This window comes from Siniperca chuatsi, linkage group LG19 (assembly GCF_020085105.1).
Source record: "Siniperca chuatsi isolate FFG_IHB_CAS linkage group LG19, ASM2008510v1, whole genome shotgun sequence".
NCBI lineage: Eukaryota > Metazoa > Chordata > Actinopteri > Centrarchiformes > Sinipercidae > Siniperca > Siniperca chuatsi.
Genome location: NC_058060.1, coordinates 20402188 through 20417244, shown reverse-complemented (window position 1 = coordinate 20417244; position 15057 = coordinate 20402188). Strand labels below are relative to the sequence as shown.

Here is a 15057-nt window from a genome sequence, read left to right as displayed (position 1 = left end):
TACCATCTTATAATCAATATCACTCCTCAAAAATGCGAAAAAATCCTCAGATATGTAAAAAGCACTGAACCTAGTATCCATTTTGTCGCTCTAGTGTGTGCATACTATATGTGAATAGGGTGAAAAGTCATACTGTATATGTACCTAGATCCTTTAAAGACCAACAGGACAGCCTCCACAGTAGCATCTTTGTATTTATTTTGGTGTCAATAGGAAATTACATAATGTTTGGAAGTATTAATAGCTGTCAAGTAGTCAAAATACAATTTTATGAGCAAAATACAATTAGAGTTTAATTCTTCTGTGGCACTGAGAACTGTACCTAATTTTTGTTGATCACAGTATCCACACATAATTACACATACACATTAAACAACCATGACCTTGACATTTTGGACCAAATATATTCCACCAAATTTACCAAAATATACCATAAAAACTCAGTTAGGTTGTACTTCTTCATTTTTAGTATTTTTCTTATCCAGGGGTCACTCAAGAGGAACAGCTGACCTTTAACCTCTTAGCCCACAGTGGAGGTCTTGCTGCATAGCCAGCCTCCTCTGCAGTCTCTTGTGTAACAAAGGGAAAGGATAGGATATGGTGCAGCAGCTCCACCTAGTGAGAAGAAAATAAAAGACACCAGGTTAAAACAAATAAAATAACTTGTCACAGAAAAATAATGGGGCATTGCTTTGATTTTGGATAGTAAAATTATGCAATTTAATAGAAGTTAAATACCATATACACACCTCAGAAAAGTCATTCATCTCAGCTTTCCTTATAGCAGACTCTGCCATCCAGTTCCTCAACACATATCTAGGATTTACATCTGTAAGAAATTTTTCACAATCAGACGAAGATCTTCTAAGCAAAATGTTGCAGAAATCTGTGTAAGTGAATTTCTTCTTATTTTCTATTTTGAAGCACAATCCCATGACTCACTATGGAAATTCAAATAATTACTTTCGTGGTCAACACTATGTATATCTACAATATGCAGATTAAGTGGCTTACTGTTCATCCTGTGTTGGCGATCCAAATTGTTATCATTTTGTTGTCTGAACAGAGGAAAAAAACTTTTAAATCCAAATACCACTTGAGATGATATAATCCAAAAACAACAACAAACCGCCCTGCGGTTGTATGCCCCCGCCAACCGGTCAAGTTGCAGTTTACATCCATGTCTGTCCACACCCATAATATATGTAGTGAATACTTGGATGGAATTGAATAAAAAGTATTAAGTGTGTTTTTTGGCTAAATGGAAGTTTTCACTATACTGATGCTGGAGGCACACTGTTGTTGTTGTTGTTTGCAGTCACATGATTCCGATGACGCTCTAAATTCAGAATGAGGCAGGAAGGGAAAAGGCAGAATGGACGAGATGAAGGAAAGCTTGTACTGTGCTAGTTATTCTTTTCTCATTGTGTCGTCCCAGTCAACATGTGTGTGTGAAATCCGGAATCGCCCAATTCATTCTTAAATATTGGCTAAAAACCTATTTAGAGGTCACAATGACCTTTGAGTCAAAAGTGTCACCAATTCAGTGTCCGACCAACTGTGAAATATGGCCACAATCTCCCCTTCTGTTCCTGAGTTATGGTGTTGAATAACGGCCAAAAAAGTGTTTTTCCAGAACATTATTGTAACAGTGAAGTTGACCTTTGACCTTTTGGGGAAAAAAATTGAATCAATTCATCTTTGTATCCCATTAAACATCCATGTGAAATATGCGTATGTGCCAAATTTGAAGAGATTCCCTCAAGGCGTTCCTGTAATATTGCGTTCACGAGAATGGGACAGCCGGACGGACAACCCAAAAACATAATGCCTCCACGGCTATCGCTGGCAGAGGCATAACAACGTTATGACACAAAATGGAAATGAAGCATATAGCATGTGTTTTGAAGCACAAACAAATGACCTCATGTGAATATTTCAGAGAAACTTGGGTTACCAAACTAACTTGAGAAAGGTCTGGCATTACATTTTTTTGTTTACCTGCTGAGCCGGAGCAAGTACATGCTGAGCCAATCAGAAAAGAGCTTGTGGGACGACAAGTCTTCAAGAGCCCACATCTAATACAAAAAAAGATAAAAATCATGAAAAGGATGCCTTAAAATCTAAATTACTTCTGAATAGATACAATGGTTCTGCATATTTTTTGCTGTTACAGTAGCAGCATTTTGCATGTGGGTTACGTGCATACTAATAGACTGAGATAATAATCTGCAACACGGTCATATAGATGTATCTTTAGTTATATTTCTCACCATTTTTTCATCCTAGATATTTTACTTTTACATTTGCTGCCCTGAACACCTAATTAGAAGAAACCCAATGTCTTGGATGGGATGTCACCTCTTCAAAACAAAATCTAAAAACAGGAATGGAACATATTGCCACTTCAGCTCCACCTGTGTGAAGTTCCTATTATGAAGCTGCTGGGCTGAAACATCACCGAGCTGCCTGAAGGTCATGGTGAAGTCTGATTGTGTGTCCTCCATCATCTGGGGAGACAAACACAAATTAGATTGGGAGTAAAAAAAAATCAAATTTTTACACAGCCAGTAAACAGTGAGATTAAATTGATTTAGTAGACGGAGATGAACTATATAAGAATGGCTATCAGTGAGCATGCAACTCATTGTCATTGGCTTGCCTTAAGCAGGAAGGCAATGAGGTAGCCATCATCCTCCTCTTCACCTAGAAGCCCCAGTTTAGATTTAAATAGCTGATGAATCCTGAAATACATGCATGATTAAGGCCAGAAAATTATTTATTATTACTATCACTGCTTGGATATAGCATTGAGAACAACATAAAGAAAAGACAAATCATCATTTCACATGCAGCTCACCTCATCTGGTAAGTATCAACGTATCCTTTTAAAATAATTTTAGCCCTGAAAAAAGATAAGAAGACAAGTAAGTCCAAAATTATGCTGCCTAAGAAAATATAAAATTTCAAGGTGTAAAGAGTAGGAGCATAAAACGAGAAAAATATGATGTATGTACTACAGTTTGACAAGGTTGCTAAACAACATTATTGGCTTAAAAGTTATTTTGCATGTTCGTTCTGTATTTGTCACAGTGAAAACTGACCTCTTCATTCAAAGTTAGTAATATGCAAAAGGGTTTTGTAGAAGTTGAGCTCTCAGTGTTGTTGCACTTTATATTTTTGGCAAACAGAGGACAATACAAGTCACATATTACTTTAAGTCCCCTTAATATAAACAGGCACATATTCTTACTCTTGCTGCTGTTTTTTAGAAAGCACAGGACTGAGAGCCATCAACAGCTTCTCCAGGTTGAACAGTGCGACGTTGGCCTGAGCTCCTATTCTGTATCTGCCCTCATCATCAGATGTGTTGGGGACAAAATCTGCAACATTACAGCTTTGTTTGACATTTGACGAGAGCAGGGCATTCAGTTATTTCGATGAAACACAGACATGCATCATCGTACACACTGGGGTTATACGACTCCATGAAACCAAATGGTCCAAAGTCGATGGTGATAGACAGGAGACTGAAGTTGTCCGTGTTGCACACACCTGTCATGATAACACACAGTAGATATCAGTAAACGTTGGTACAAACCGTATGATAAAATGTTCAGCCAGAACAGGTTCTCACCATGTGCAAACCCAACCGACATCCACTGGGCAATCAGATGTGCCGTTTCATTTACAACTGTGGAATAATACATCTAGAAAAATGGAAATACAACAAAATACAAAGCATGAAACAAGGAAGTTCCTTAAAGAAACAAATAATATACAGCATGCAGATTCACAGTAACTACAGCATAATGTTTCTGAAAGATAAAAAGCCTCTTTACTATTTACTTATCACATTTACAATATGCCTGGAAAAACTATTTCAGTCAGATTAGGCATTAACAGTTTCACATAAACCTTACTTTTGTTTATTATGTTCTATACTAAAGTATGATCAAGTAAAACCTTGTGTTCGGTGAGCAAAATAATGACTGCATATTTTTTTCCTAACTTACCAAATATTTATCTGGGTCATCTGACTTGATTGAAGAAAAATGTTCATCAATCACAAAGTTCAACAGCTTTCTAAAATCAAAAGAACAATAAAGTTATGTTACAAGCTGCAGTATACTAAATGCAATAGGAGGCTACAGAATGAGAAGAAAGCACCGACATTATGATCATGTGACCAGACTCACCTCAGGAGATCTATCTCTCCACTTTGAGCCAAAATTTCTAAAGATCCAATCCGAAACCATGACTTGGCTAACCGGAGAACAACAGCTCCTGGTAAAAATAAAAATAAAAATTCTCAACTAAAAACATCTAATGTAATGAAAAATTAAATGTACTTGATAATGAGTGAAATCTGGGTTTTTAAGTGTTTTTGCATGAACCCCTGTACCTCTCTCTGTCTTCAGGTTGCCATTGTAGAACTGATCCCTCAACACCGGCTCGTCACTTACAATCAGACTAAAACAAAGCAAAGCAGATCAATAACAGAAAACACTTGACAAAACAATCAAAAGGTCAGGAGAACCTCACGTGCCTGGTTCATGGATTCAAATTTCTTCCTAAACATTTTTGCCCTTTCGCAAGTGTCAAACACAAATAAAGCACCTGTCTTAATTCAGTTTTTAAGTAAATAGTTTATCTTGGTTTATCAACCTTAATGCCAAATACAGTTGTGCACCAGAAGTATACATGTTAATAAAGATACTGGCCTTCTACAAGGTTCTTGAACATGTCATGAAAAGTAGAGAATATATATAGTCTAGCAAACAGTCATATTGCCCAGTTATTAACAATATACATTACAGAAAAAAACAGCACAAATTCTATGAATCCAATACTTAATATTAAGGCCTATTAAAAACAGACAGATCCTTTGATCTTTTTACAAAGATTATGATTAGTCACAGAGCAAATGTTAACCCTTTCATCCACCACCTGTCCCTCTCACCTGGCAGCCCTGCTGGTTGGAACACCTAGGAAATGCATGGCTTCACTGCACAGGAACTCCCTTACAGAAGAACGGATCACAGCTCGACCATCTCCTGACCTGTATTAAAATTTTCAAATTCATATTGAAATTTCAGATTAAAGATACTTGCCTTTTGCTACCATTTGGTATCACAAACATGCAATGTTGCCAAATGTGGCAAAGTGAAACAAGGGGGGAAAACAGGATGAAAAGGCTACGTCAGAAAAATAACCAACATACCTTGAATAAGGTGTTTTCCCAGAGCCTTTAAGCTGCAGTTCCCATACTTCTCCTTTCCTGTGGTACATTTTATAAGGAAAATAAGTTAAAGTTTTAACTGGAGATGCTTAAATATACAGTACTTTGAATATACAAGGAACCTAATCCAAAAATATTCTCACCTGTTGGTATACTGACCAAGGGAATGTGCTCGACCATCGCCCAGCTGACCGGCCCAGTAGCCAAACTGATGTAGAAGGAGAAATTCATCAGCAACTTTAATGTCACCAACTATGATCAGATCTAGTCTCAGATGTACACGGGTATTATCATCTTAAAGGAAATTTACTGAGATTTCACCTTTTACTTGACTTTGTTAATCAACTTGGCTTAATTTAGTCCTCAGTTGATGACATATCAGTTAAGGTTATATGTCAAAAACGGAAATGTGATTTGATTAAAGGAACCTGTATAAGAATTCAGGTATTTGTAGGGAAAAGATATCAAGTGACTCAGCTCAGGACAAATGATTGAAACATGGAGCTTGGAGCTGTTTTTATAGGAATAAGAAATGTTTTATATCTTTCTGGTTTTTGAAGAACCTGTCTGTAATTGCAAAATGTTGGTTGTTTTAATTTTTGTATATATTTAATGCAAGCCAGTAAGGCTAAGTCAACTAAAAGAATTAGGAACAAACTCTACCTGATGACCTCCATATCTGTGTGCAAGTGGCACAGATCCTGGTAGCAGTCCGCCACCACTGGCATAATGCAGGAACTCCTCAGACTGTGTCACAGCCATGTCTACATCTAAGATCCCTTCAATGACATCCTGTTGAGACAAGTTTAAATATAAATGGATTCCTCCGTTATTAAACATACACTATGTGATGCTGATGATGATACTACAGCACCACCTTGGAAACTGCTGCCAGTCTTAATGGGCCTTTCAGTGGGGTTGGAATGGATTTGGAGAATATGCAGTTCTTTACAGTGCGAACAAAGTCGCCATCAACCTCATCTATTGGGAATGCCTCTGCAGAGGACAGAATGGTGACAACATTTAATTACATATTAACCTCTATTTAAATATATTAACCTGTAATAACATAATAACCACTTTTACCTATGAGCTTCTTGCAGGAGACACTGAATTGGTCCAGGTTCTGTATGAGGTTTGAAACACTCATGTTCCACCTGGATTTGACAGTGTCTAATGCCTTTTCATCATGACTGTGGCAGTCACGGTCAGTACTTTGGCAAACCTCCAGGCCATATACAGGTGTGAAGATGGTTGTTGCTACTAGAGCAAAGACTAAAACTGTGTGAATACTACACATTCCCACAGACTGAGCAGTTGCCTTAAATATACCTGCGCTGTGAGCACTGATGTAGCTATAAATAAAAAAAGATAAATAAATAAAATTTGCACTTAAGTATAGTAACAGTGCTTATATAAATGTACCCTAAAATTAAACTGTAAACCGCACTGTGGAAATAAAAAGGTAGGTTAACGTAATTTAGGTTTATTCGTCAAAATATCCCATACAATAGTTAGCTGAAAACACCAGTAGCTACAGTTAGCTAGCGCTTAGCTACCCAGCTACTAGCATCGTCTTAAGTATGCTAGTATATTTCTGGAGACGTCTAAGAACACAAATTTTTATAGCTTCAGTTTAAACATAAAACAACCGTAGTGTACATCTGCCACTGCATTCCTGATCAATATTTAATTTTGAAGGAATTTACTCATGTTTCTTTCAACTCTCTACCATCTATGGTTAACGTTACTTCCTCGGTATTAAACGTCATCAACCGAGCGACACCTAGTTCTGGTTACTGTTTTCCGGTTCCGTTCAAATATATAACCTGTGCCAATGCATGCTGCTGTGGAACATGGCGGGTCCGTGGTCGAGGCAGTTTCGGAGGTGGAGTACAAAGTGTACGAGCGCGAGTTTATTTGAAACCTTGTGGCATTTTAACGGCAGGTCTGTGTCCGTCTCTGCGTCCAATCAGGGGCGGACATCCTGGAGCTCCGGGCCGGGGAGCAAGGTGAGTTTGCGGCTGTTTGCAGGACACCGGTCGGGGAGTCCTGTCAAACCCTGGAAGGTCATACATACCGCTGAGCTTCAGTGTCTGTGGCATTTCCTAGCAATGTAACTGCTATTTGTCTTAAGCAAGAGCTTCTTGTGTTTTGTAAGAATTTCTTAAATGAGTGGTGTCTTGTTGCAGGGGGTGTTGGCTTGTTCAAAGCATACTCAGCTGGCATAAAGGTCAAGACCCGCTCTTGACATTACAGGGCAATTACACTAAGCTCTGTCCTTTTCTTAGCTAGTTGTCCACCTAAGTCTAACCAATGTCTTGTCAAGTCCCCATTCATTTAGCATTAATTCATTTGGCATAGGCTCACGTGTGTTACTACACTTATTTTAGCTTTTATACTTATATCCACTTTGTAACTTGTTAACTTATCTTACCTGTATTATAGTGTATTATATTTTGATTTGCTTAAGACGGTGTGTCGTAGAAAAGGTTTCAGTCGTAGTCATCTGGACACTGTTTTCAGAATCAAGACGTTTCGGCTCCCATCCGGAAGTCATTCTCAATTGTGGAAAAAATGGGACGGGAACTAGAAATTTAAGCTACTCTGTTACATAAGCCCTGCCCTCAGGAAGGAATCTACCTGAGTATCTGTTAATAACTAGTTTCACCTGAAACTGACCTAATAGTTTCCAAGATGGCCCAATAATCAGTAATCAGGCCTATTGTTTTCTGGCTGTTAAGTACCTGATTAGCATTTTTGATTTGCTTAGTACTTCTATTCCTTATATTCTCAAGTGTGCATCTACGTGATAGTGAGTAGCTGTAACGAAAGAGTTCCCCCTCGGGGATCAATAAAGTATTTCTGATTCTGATTACTCAAGATTTCCATAACAAAACAGTTACTTTTACATATGTTAAAAAGTTAAAAACTATAAAACTGCATAATCAGATCAGGCCCGTGGCCAGTATTTTACAAATACTGAGGTCCCATCAACCCACTCCCACCACCTTCAATCAGAATCTCAGATTTTTTGTTGATTTATTTGTATTTTTCATATTGTATTATTGTAGGTAACTGTTCAGTTTGTGTACTAACACAAGGTTCTATATGTTGTTTAAAGCTGCCAGGATTAACATTATTGGGGAGAAATGCTGACTCCTAAAAGTAATCTTAATTTCTAAAGTCCTATTGTATCATGTGCTCCAATCTTTCAGCGGCAGCCATCAGCACTATCAACACAGATAAACCCGAAAACGTTAAACTTTACCTCATCTTTCACCAGGTGAGTTGTCTTAACCAAAGAGTTTGCACAAACTATTTACTGCATTTTTGCATATTATTGTAATGGTAACCTTACACCACCAGGCACACTATAATTAACTACTTTTTAATTTAATTTACTACTAACACCATACAATTTTGGTTAAAGTCAAGCAATATAATATTTACATAATCACATTAAATTGTTGTAGTAATCTTTTTTCTTCTAGCTGATGGGCATACAATTAAACAAACAAAAGATAATAGTCAATATTAGCCTGTTAAATTTTGTTTTGTTTTTTTGGGGGGGTCTAAGTGTGTCTTTAACTTGTAATTAAATTGTATGTCACATTTACTGTTTGTGTTATTTTTCTCTCCAGACACAAGTCACGGTTGTTGGATCCCACACTACAGTCTTGCTGTTGCACGATACACAGTGATGCGAAACTGAAGGACCCCTTCACATTAGCCCAGAAAGATTTAAAAAGTTTATACGATGACATCAGAAAGGTACATTTTCAATACTGAGTGTGTAATTGCTATGTGTCTCTACAAATTAAATAATGGAAATTTTCAGCTAACATTAGGCTCCAGAGTACTATCAGTCTATCCAGAGCCTTTTTGTTAGTGTTTTTGCTTGGATTGGACCTTGCAGCTGCAGAGACAGTTCAATAACACAACGAATGAGCCATCCAAATGTTGTTATCTCAAAGATATTGGTCAGAACTGAACAGAAGACATTTTACTGTCATGTGGCGTTTGGCAGATCTTGAACACTGGTTGATTATGATTGAGATAAAAGACATGCATTTTATTACTCTGCCACACAGGAGCTATTTGTATCCAAAGAAGAGCTGAAGTCTCTCTGTGACTACTACTTTGATGGCAAGGGCAAGGCCATCCGACCAATGATAGTTGTCCTGATGGCCCGGGCACTCAACATCCACAGCAACAGAGCCGGGTAAAATTGGATCACTCCACTCTAGATCTACATATTTCAGCAAAATATGTTTTATTTACTGCTGCTACTAACCCAAAGTGACCCATATTACAGTTGTAAGAGTGAAGACACACCAAACCCTTTGATAACTCTTTAATTATTATATGAAACATAATCCAGGGTTTTATTTCATCTCACTTCCTGCAATCTGTTGTCTTGTCTTTGTCCTCTGTAGAGATTTGCTCCCAGGGCAGAGGGCCATAGCTATGATCTCAGAAATGATCCACACTGCCAGCCTGGTGCACGATGACGTTATAGACGGATCAGATAAACGAAGGGGAAAGAGAACCATCAATGAAATGTGGGGTGAAAGAAAGGTAAGGGGAATCAAATCAGCTCAAAAACTACAGTTCTTAATTTTCTCCTCACCTCATATTTCCTGCTGTACCACTTCATTGTCATACATTTTTTTAAGGATATAAATATCATTTGTTTTCTCTCTTCCAGGCTATCTTGGCTGGAGATTTCATCCTCTCAGCTGCCTCCATGGCCTTGGCTCGTATTGGTAACAACACAGTGGTAAAAGTGTTGTCCCAGGTGATAGAGGACCTGGTGCGAGGTACAGCAATCAAATTGTTGCCATATCAGTCAGTAATAGTCTTTATTTAAGTTGTACCTGAAGATGTACTAAACACTTTTGCACATTGGAAGCTGTAACTTGTAGCAAGAGCTGTTTAAAACATCTGAACCTCAAACTGTCAGTACCCAGAATCCACTAATATGTCCATTAACAAACTCCCTAATCTATGTTGATTGTGTGTCCAGGTGAATTCATGCAGCTGGGTTCCAAAGAGAACGAGAACGAGAGATTCAAACACTACCTCGAGAAAACCTTCAAGAAGACAGCAAGTCTTATTGCGAACAGTTGTAAAGCAGTATGTACGTTCTGTCTCCACACAAATATCACATAGTTGGAGAAAAGCCTCGGTTTCCACACTTTAGGTTTTTTGTTGACTGTTTCTTCTTTCATTTAAGGTATCCATTCTGGTAAATTCTGATCCTGAAGTTCATGAAATCGCCTACCAGTATGGAAAGAATGTTGGCATCGCATTTCAGGTAATTTCTGATCATTTTGCAGATGTGGCTGCTGCTTGAATCTTTTAGACTCCTTACCAGCTAAAGCATGTCTGCCATCTGTAGTTTATTTGATAAGTGAGACCCAAAGCTCCATTTAAAAAATGATGAGAACCCCTCCACTGGACAGATGTCTCAGTACTTTTGGTTTTAATCCAGAACATATTGGTGTGTCGAGTTATTATTTTTTTTTTTTTTAAAGCTATAGGTATATAAAATGATTATGAGTTGATTTTTCTCTGTCCTGTAGCTGGTGGATGACGTCTTGGACTTCACATCAGGAGCCAATCACCTGGGGAAGCCCTCGGCTGCTGATCTCAAACTGGGCTTGGCCACTGGACCGGTCCTGTTTGCTTGTCAACAGGTGTGACAGACATAAGCATTTTCATTGGTCATATGTGTACACGTTTTCATAGACACTATACATCTAAATCAAGTTCCGACAACACACAGACACACACCATGCATCACTGTCTGCCGTCACTCTTTACCTCAGTTTCTTTATTTTCAGTTTCCTGAGCTCCATGCAATGATCATGAGACGTTTTGGCTCCAAAGGAGATGTAGATCGAGCCTGGCAGTACGTCCTTCAGGTATGACCAGTAATACATTGTAAACAAATAAAGATTAGCAGGTTCTCAATATTAAATCCGTTAAATGTAAGGCCTTGAAAGGTCTTAAATGCTTACTGATACAAGTTTCTACCTTAACTAGACTTTAAAAATATCTGCTTACTTTGAGACATTTTTATTGTAAATAGATAAACATTAAAAATGAAGGTTTGTGATGTACGAAGTAAACATTGTGTGACTAAAACCTTACCTCAAGATATCAAAACCTTACCTAAGCTGTGTGTACTTTCAGTTGGTGATGGAGGAGTGGGCTTTTAATTTGTACAGTGCTCTTTTTGAGGGGTTGTTGATGCCAAGACTGATATGCATATTTGCCTGATAAACAGTATAATTCAGTGCTCTTTACTCAAGCAGCTGGGATTCCAAAATCCTCCAAAAATGCATTCAGGGATATGGGTTTTAAATGTGAAAGAGAAGCTTTGTCTGTACAGAACATAAATGCTCAGTAAACTTTATTAAGGTAGATGAAAACTAAAACAATGTCACAACCCCTTCTTCTTCTGTTTTAGAGCGATGGCGTGCAACAGACCAACTACTTGGCCCAGCGCTACTGCCAAGAAGCCATCAGGCAGATCAGTATGCTCAGGCCGTCGGCAGAGAGAGATGCCCTCATCAGGCTCACTGAGATGGTGCTTACCAGAGACAAGTGAACCTTCACTGCCGTGCTTCTCTTCAGGCAGCTACCTGACCCTGTCTGCGCAGGTCAGGGTCAGACAAAAACGGTGAGAGAAGCGATGGCAGTTTGGTTCGGAAGGACCCCTGCTGCTGGTTTTAGTGCCAGCTCTGAATGAATATGGCAGCAAGCTGATTTGTCACAACACATGATCAAAACAGCATGCAGGGGTCTCTCTGAACCATAGACTGTATATAAAGCTGGACGACATGACACCTCCCCAAAAGTGAAGCCAAAACATCTCGATCTCCCCTTGGTGGCTGGCTGCGGTATAGGTCATGAACCCCACCCTCTCTATGTTAGCGGATGGGACATGAGCCAAACTTAAAAAAATCAAAGTACATGTCAAATAAATTTTTCCCAAAAATGGTTTCTGTCTGTTAGGTAGCTCTTATCACGCTGATGTATGTTCACGTGTTCGTTTTTCTGAAAAGTTTGGTTCTTTGATGCTATAAAAATGGGGTTTCATGTCATGATTGACAGCTGAGGCCGGCTCAAGATGGAGTCGGCCGGGTGTATGGGTGGGACCTCGATACTGCGGCTCCAACTCTGATCACTACGGTGCGGACTCTGGCTTCAAATGACGTCACCAGCACAAGATGGCAGCTCCCGTATCTGGGATATTTTGGCTTAATTTTTGTACAGTGGGAGGAAGTGGAGATGCATCGTCCATCTTTATATACAGTCTATGATCTGAACTGATATCTGTTTTCATGGCTCTCTCAACCACAAAAATATACATGAGGTTGAGCGGCTTAATAATGATATGCTGTATAAATACACTTGGTTTTTAGTACAAATCCTTCGATTCAGATTTCTTGAATGGTATCAACAGTGATGAATTGAAAAAGGAAATATTATATAAACTTAAATTAATGGATGACACTGAAAACAGCAACCCAACTCTCCACTGCATACAGTACTGTAACTGCAACAACCTCCCATGCCTCAAACTAGCCGACTGCGACTGACCGTTATAGGCTAGTGCTGAGCTGTGGCGGCATTGCAAAATCTGAGATTTCAAACGCAATCGAAGTGAAACATTGTCATTGGTGTGTTTGTTTGGATCTGTGTCATTGTCTTTGGTGATCCGTCCACAACTCAGAGGCCAAACGATCATGTGACTTTTTGACTTGTGAAATGTTAAGGTTACTGCAAAGTGCCCTGTAACAACCAAGGCCTTAACATCTACAATGACTCTCTGCTCAATAAACCTATTATGTTTATTTTTTATTTAAACCAAGCCTTTGTTCCTTTTTGATTCCCTTCAAGTGACCACACATGCATGTTGTACATAGAATTGTTTATTATAAAAGACTGTACATTAATTTTTCAATCAACATATTATATGTACAAATGAAGGGCAGACAGAGATAGATTTCAGTATTTCTACCTATGGAATTGAGCCGGAACATATTTTTTAATTGGAAATACTAAAGCAAATGGGCAAAATATCAAGGCATTAGCTGCAGTATCCTGAAATGCTAAACAGTGACCAATGCATTTGGAAGTCAAAAGTAAAAAAAAAAAAAAAAGGTCATGTTTGAGGGACAACAGAAAAAATATAATGTTTTCAAGATGATTCCTAGACCTGAGTGACAGCTAATATTGATTGGTTGGTTTTACTTGAGTTAAAATATGTACACCTGTGCAGCCCAGAGGATTTCATGTTCAGAGCATTCAACATGGTCCTTGAACCTAGAGCAGGTTATTGTTGCTTGGTGAAGACTGAGGAGGTATTACAGTTGTTTATTGGTCTACATTATATCTGAATTGTCACATGGCAGTGTCAGGCACGACAGTCCGTCCAATTATCACTGCACACCACCTGCTGTCTATCAGAGCCATAGTCCATTATTGCCAATGTCACCAATGGATTCTACAGACTTTATGTGGATTAGTATAAAGTTAACAGTGATGTGACATAATCTTAAAATGCTTGGTAATAAGCAAAAATGGAATGTGTTATCTTACTTTAAACAGATCTAAATGCATGAAAAAGTAAAATCCATTTCATTTCCATGAAGCAAATCAAATGCAAACCGGCATTTAGAGGGTGAGACCATGGGAAAGCCTGAAATTCACTTCAGAGTCTAAAAGGTTCAGTGATTTCAACAGTATAATAAAAATTAAAAAGGTGAATACATGTACAACATAATGGAAGCATAATGGCAATAAACTTAAGATTACATTATATCGCTTAAAATTTTGCATGCTTTAACGCCAAGACTGATTTTTCAGGAGTAATTGTCTTTGAAATACCATATACAGTATTTAAATTTGAAAATTATTGACAGGCCATCTGAGTTTTTATTTTTATTTTTTCCCCCGAATGAGCCTTATGGAGTCGAGAAGGGCACCACTAATGAAAACTATCATAATCGACATTCACTGAATTCACATTACATAAACCCAAGTGACTGCAGCTCACATTATATACAACTGACAGTACAAACACGTCAACTGAAGATGTTTACATGATATTAACATTTTATTTGTTCAAACCTAATACTCTCATTCAAAACGGATTAAATTCTGAATCCCAATTTTTTTTGTCCAGGCAAGATGATGTCGTACATCATTCAGCTATGTGACTATAATCTTTGAGTTCAACCGGTGTGAGCATGTGCAGTCCAATTCTTTAGAAACTGTATTTATTTTTTTTATTTTTATTTTTTTACATATTCCATAAATGTCCCCCAACCCGCCCATAACACCAAAATAAACTAAATAGATATTACTTTTCATTTTATTTGCAATCAGTAAGGGAAAGAACATTCTGTCATATCAAAAGGGGATCATACAGTTATGTCTATGCGACTCAGGAGTCAAGATTGCTGCGGTCAGTCACTCAGTGGATTATGATATGACTGAATAAATAGACTGTACTGTTACTGCGAGGTCCCTTCAGTCGGTGTAGTGCATGATGGACTCCACGTAGTTGCCGGGGAACAGTCCGGTGACGCCGTTGCAGACGCCCTCGAACCAGCCGTCGTCGTTCTTCTTGATGACGTAAATGATTGCCCCCTCCATGAAAGACAACTCGTCGTCCTTGTCCTTGCTGTAGTCGTAGATAGCCACCACTGAAAACAGAACACGATTAGCAGTGAGTATCCAATGTAAGAGGTTAAAAATGTTTAAAAAATTGGTTGTGCTCGATATTTTTTTTTTTA

At 38.3% G+C, this 15057-nt stretch overlaps 3 protein-coding genes across 17 annotated transcripts in view; 1 reads left to right on the top strand and 2 right to left on the bottom strand.

The window, feature by feature from the left end:
• Nucleotides 1–176: 176 nt before the first annotated feature.
• LOC122867089 (protein adenylyltransferase SelO-like) lies at nt 177–7020 on the bottom strand. 4 transcript variants are annotated; one of them, XM_044177457.1, is made up of 19 exons: nt 6329–7016; nt 6117–6238; nt 5906–6034; nt 5386–5450; nt 5225–5281; nt 4964–5062; nt 4406–4473; nt 4200–4287; nt 4017–4086; nt 3638–3710; nt 3472–3555; nt 3254–3383; nt 2861–2905; nt 2663–2744; nt 2418–2510; nt 2002–2078; nt 1015–1058; nt 750–829; nt 177–615 (listed from the first exon to the last, which is right to left on the bottom strand). In XM_044177457.1, the coding sequence occupies exons 1-19, from the start codon at nt 6540–6542 to the stop codon at nt 493–495; spliced, it is 1743 nt and encodes a 580-aa protein (XP_044033392.1). In that variant the 5' UTR covers nt 6543–7016; the 3' UTR covers nt 177–492. The 4 variants fall into 4 exon arrangements, with proteins under 4 accessions (XP_044033392.1, XP_044033393.1, XP_044033394.1 ...); XM_044177458.1 differs by having other exon boundaries at nt 6120–6238; nt 6329–7014; XM_044177459.1 differs by lacking the exon at nt 3472–3555 and having other exon boundaries at nt 3602–3710; nt 6329–7020.
• Nucleotides 7021–7034: 14 nt separating this feature from the next.
• Nucleotides 7035–13123, top strand: pdss1 (prenyl (decaprenyl) diphosphate synthase, subunit 1). Its single transcript, XM_044177475.1, has 11 exons — nt 7035–7254; nt 8461–8528; nt 8887–9016; nt 9337–9467; nt 9682–9823; nt 9954–10065; nt 10272–10381; nt 10482–10562; nt 10831–10944; nt 11092–11172; nt 11721–13123. The coding sequence occupies exons 1-11, from the start codon at nt 7084–7086 to the stop codon at nt 11859–11861; spliced, it is 1281 nt and encodes a 426-aa protein (XP_044033410.1). The 5' UTR covers nt 7035–7083; the 3' UTR covers nt 11862–13123.
• A 47-nt stretch (nt 13124–13170) lies between these two features.
• abi1a (abl-interactor 1a) overlaps nt 13171–15057 on the bottom strand; it is a 49454-nt gene continuing 47567 nt past the window's right edge. For all 12 annotated transcript variants that reach the window (XM_044177463.1, XM_044177465.1, XM_044177471.1 and 9 more), the window contains one exon: nt 13171–14967. In XM_044177463.1, the coding sequence (XP_044033398.1) occupies nt 14792–14967 (176 nt within the window). In that variant the 3' untranslated portion in view covers nt 13171–14791. The remainder of the gene's footprint in view (nt 14968–15057) is intronic.

Bases quoted from the DNA above. Each gene is read 5' to 3' on its own strand.
- LOC122867089 (XM_044177457.1), bottom strand. From the start codon at position 6,542: ATGTGTAGTATTCACACAGTTTTAGTCTTTGCTCTAGTAGCAACAACC. The intron at 6,035-6,116 runs GTGCTGTAGTAT...TTGTCTCAACAG, and splicing joins TGGCAGCAGTTTCCAAGGTG to GATGTCATTGAAGGGATCTT. The intron at 2,906-3,253 runs GTAAGAATATGT...ATCTTTTTTCAG, and splicing joins TCTAAAAAACAGCAGCAAGA to GGCTAAAATTATTTTAAAAG.
- pdss1 (XM_044177475.1), top strand. From the start codon at position 7,084: ATGCTGCTGTGGAACATGGCGGGTCCGTGGTCGAGGCAGTTTCGGAGG. The intron at 9,824-9,953 runs GTAAGGGGAATC...TCTCTCTTCCAG, and splicing joins AAATGTGGGGTGAAAGAAAG to GCTATCTTGGCTGGAGATTT. The intron at 11,173-11,720 runs GTATGACCAGTA...CTTCTGTTTTAG, and splicing joins CCTGGCAGTACGTCCTTCAG to AGCGATGGCGTGCAACAGAC.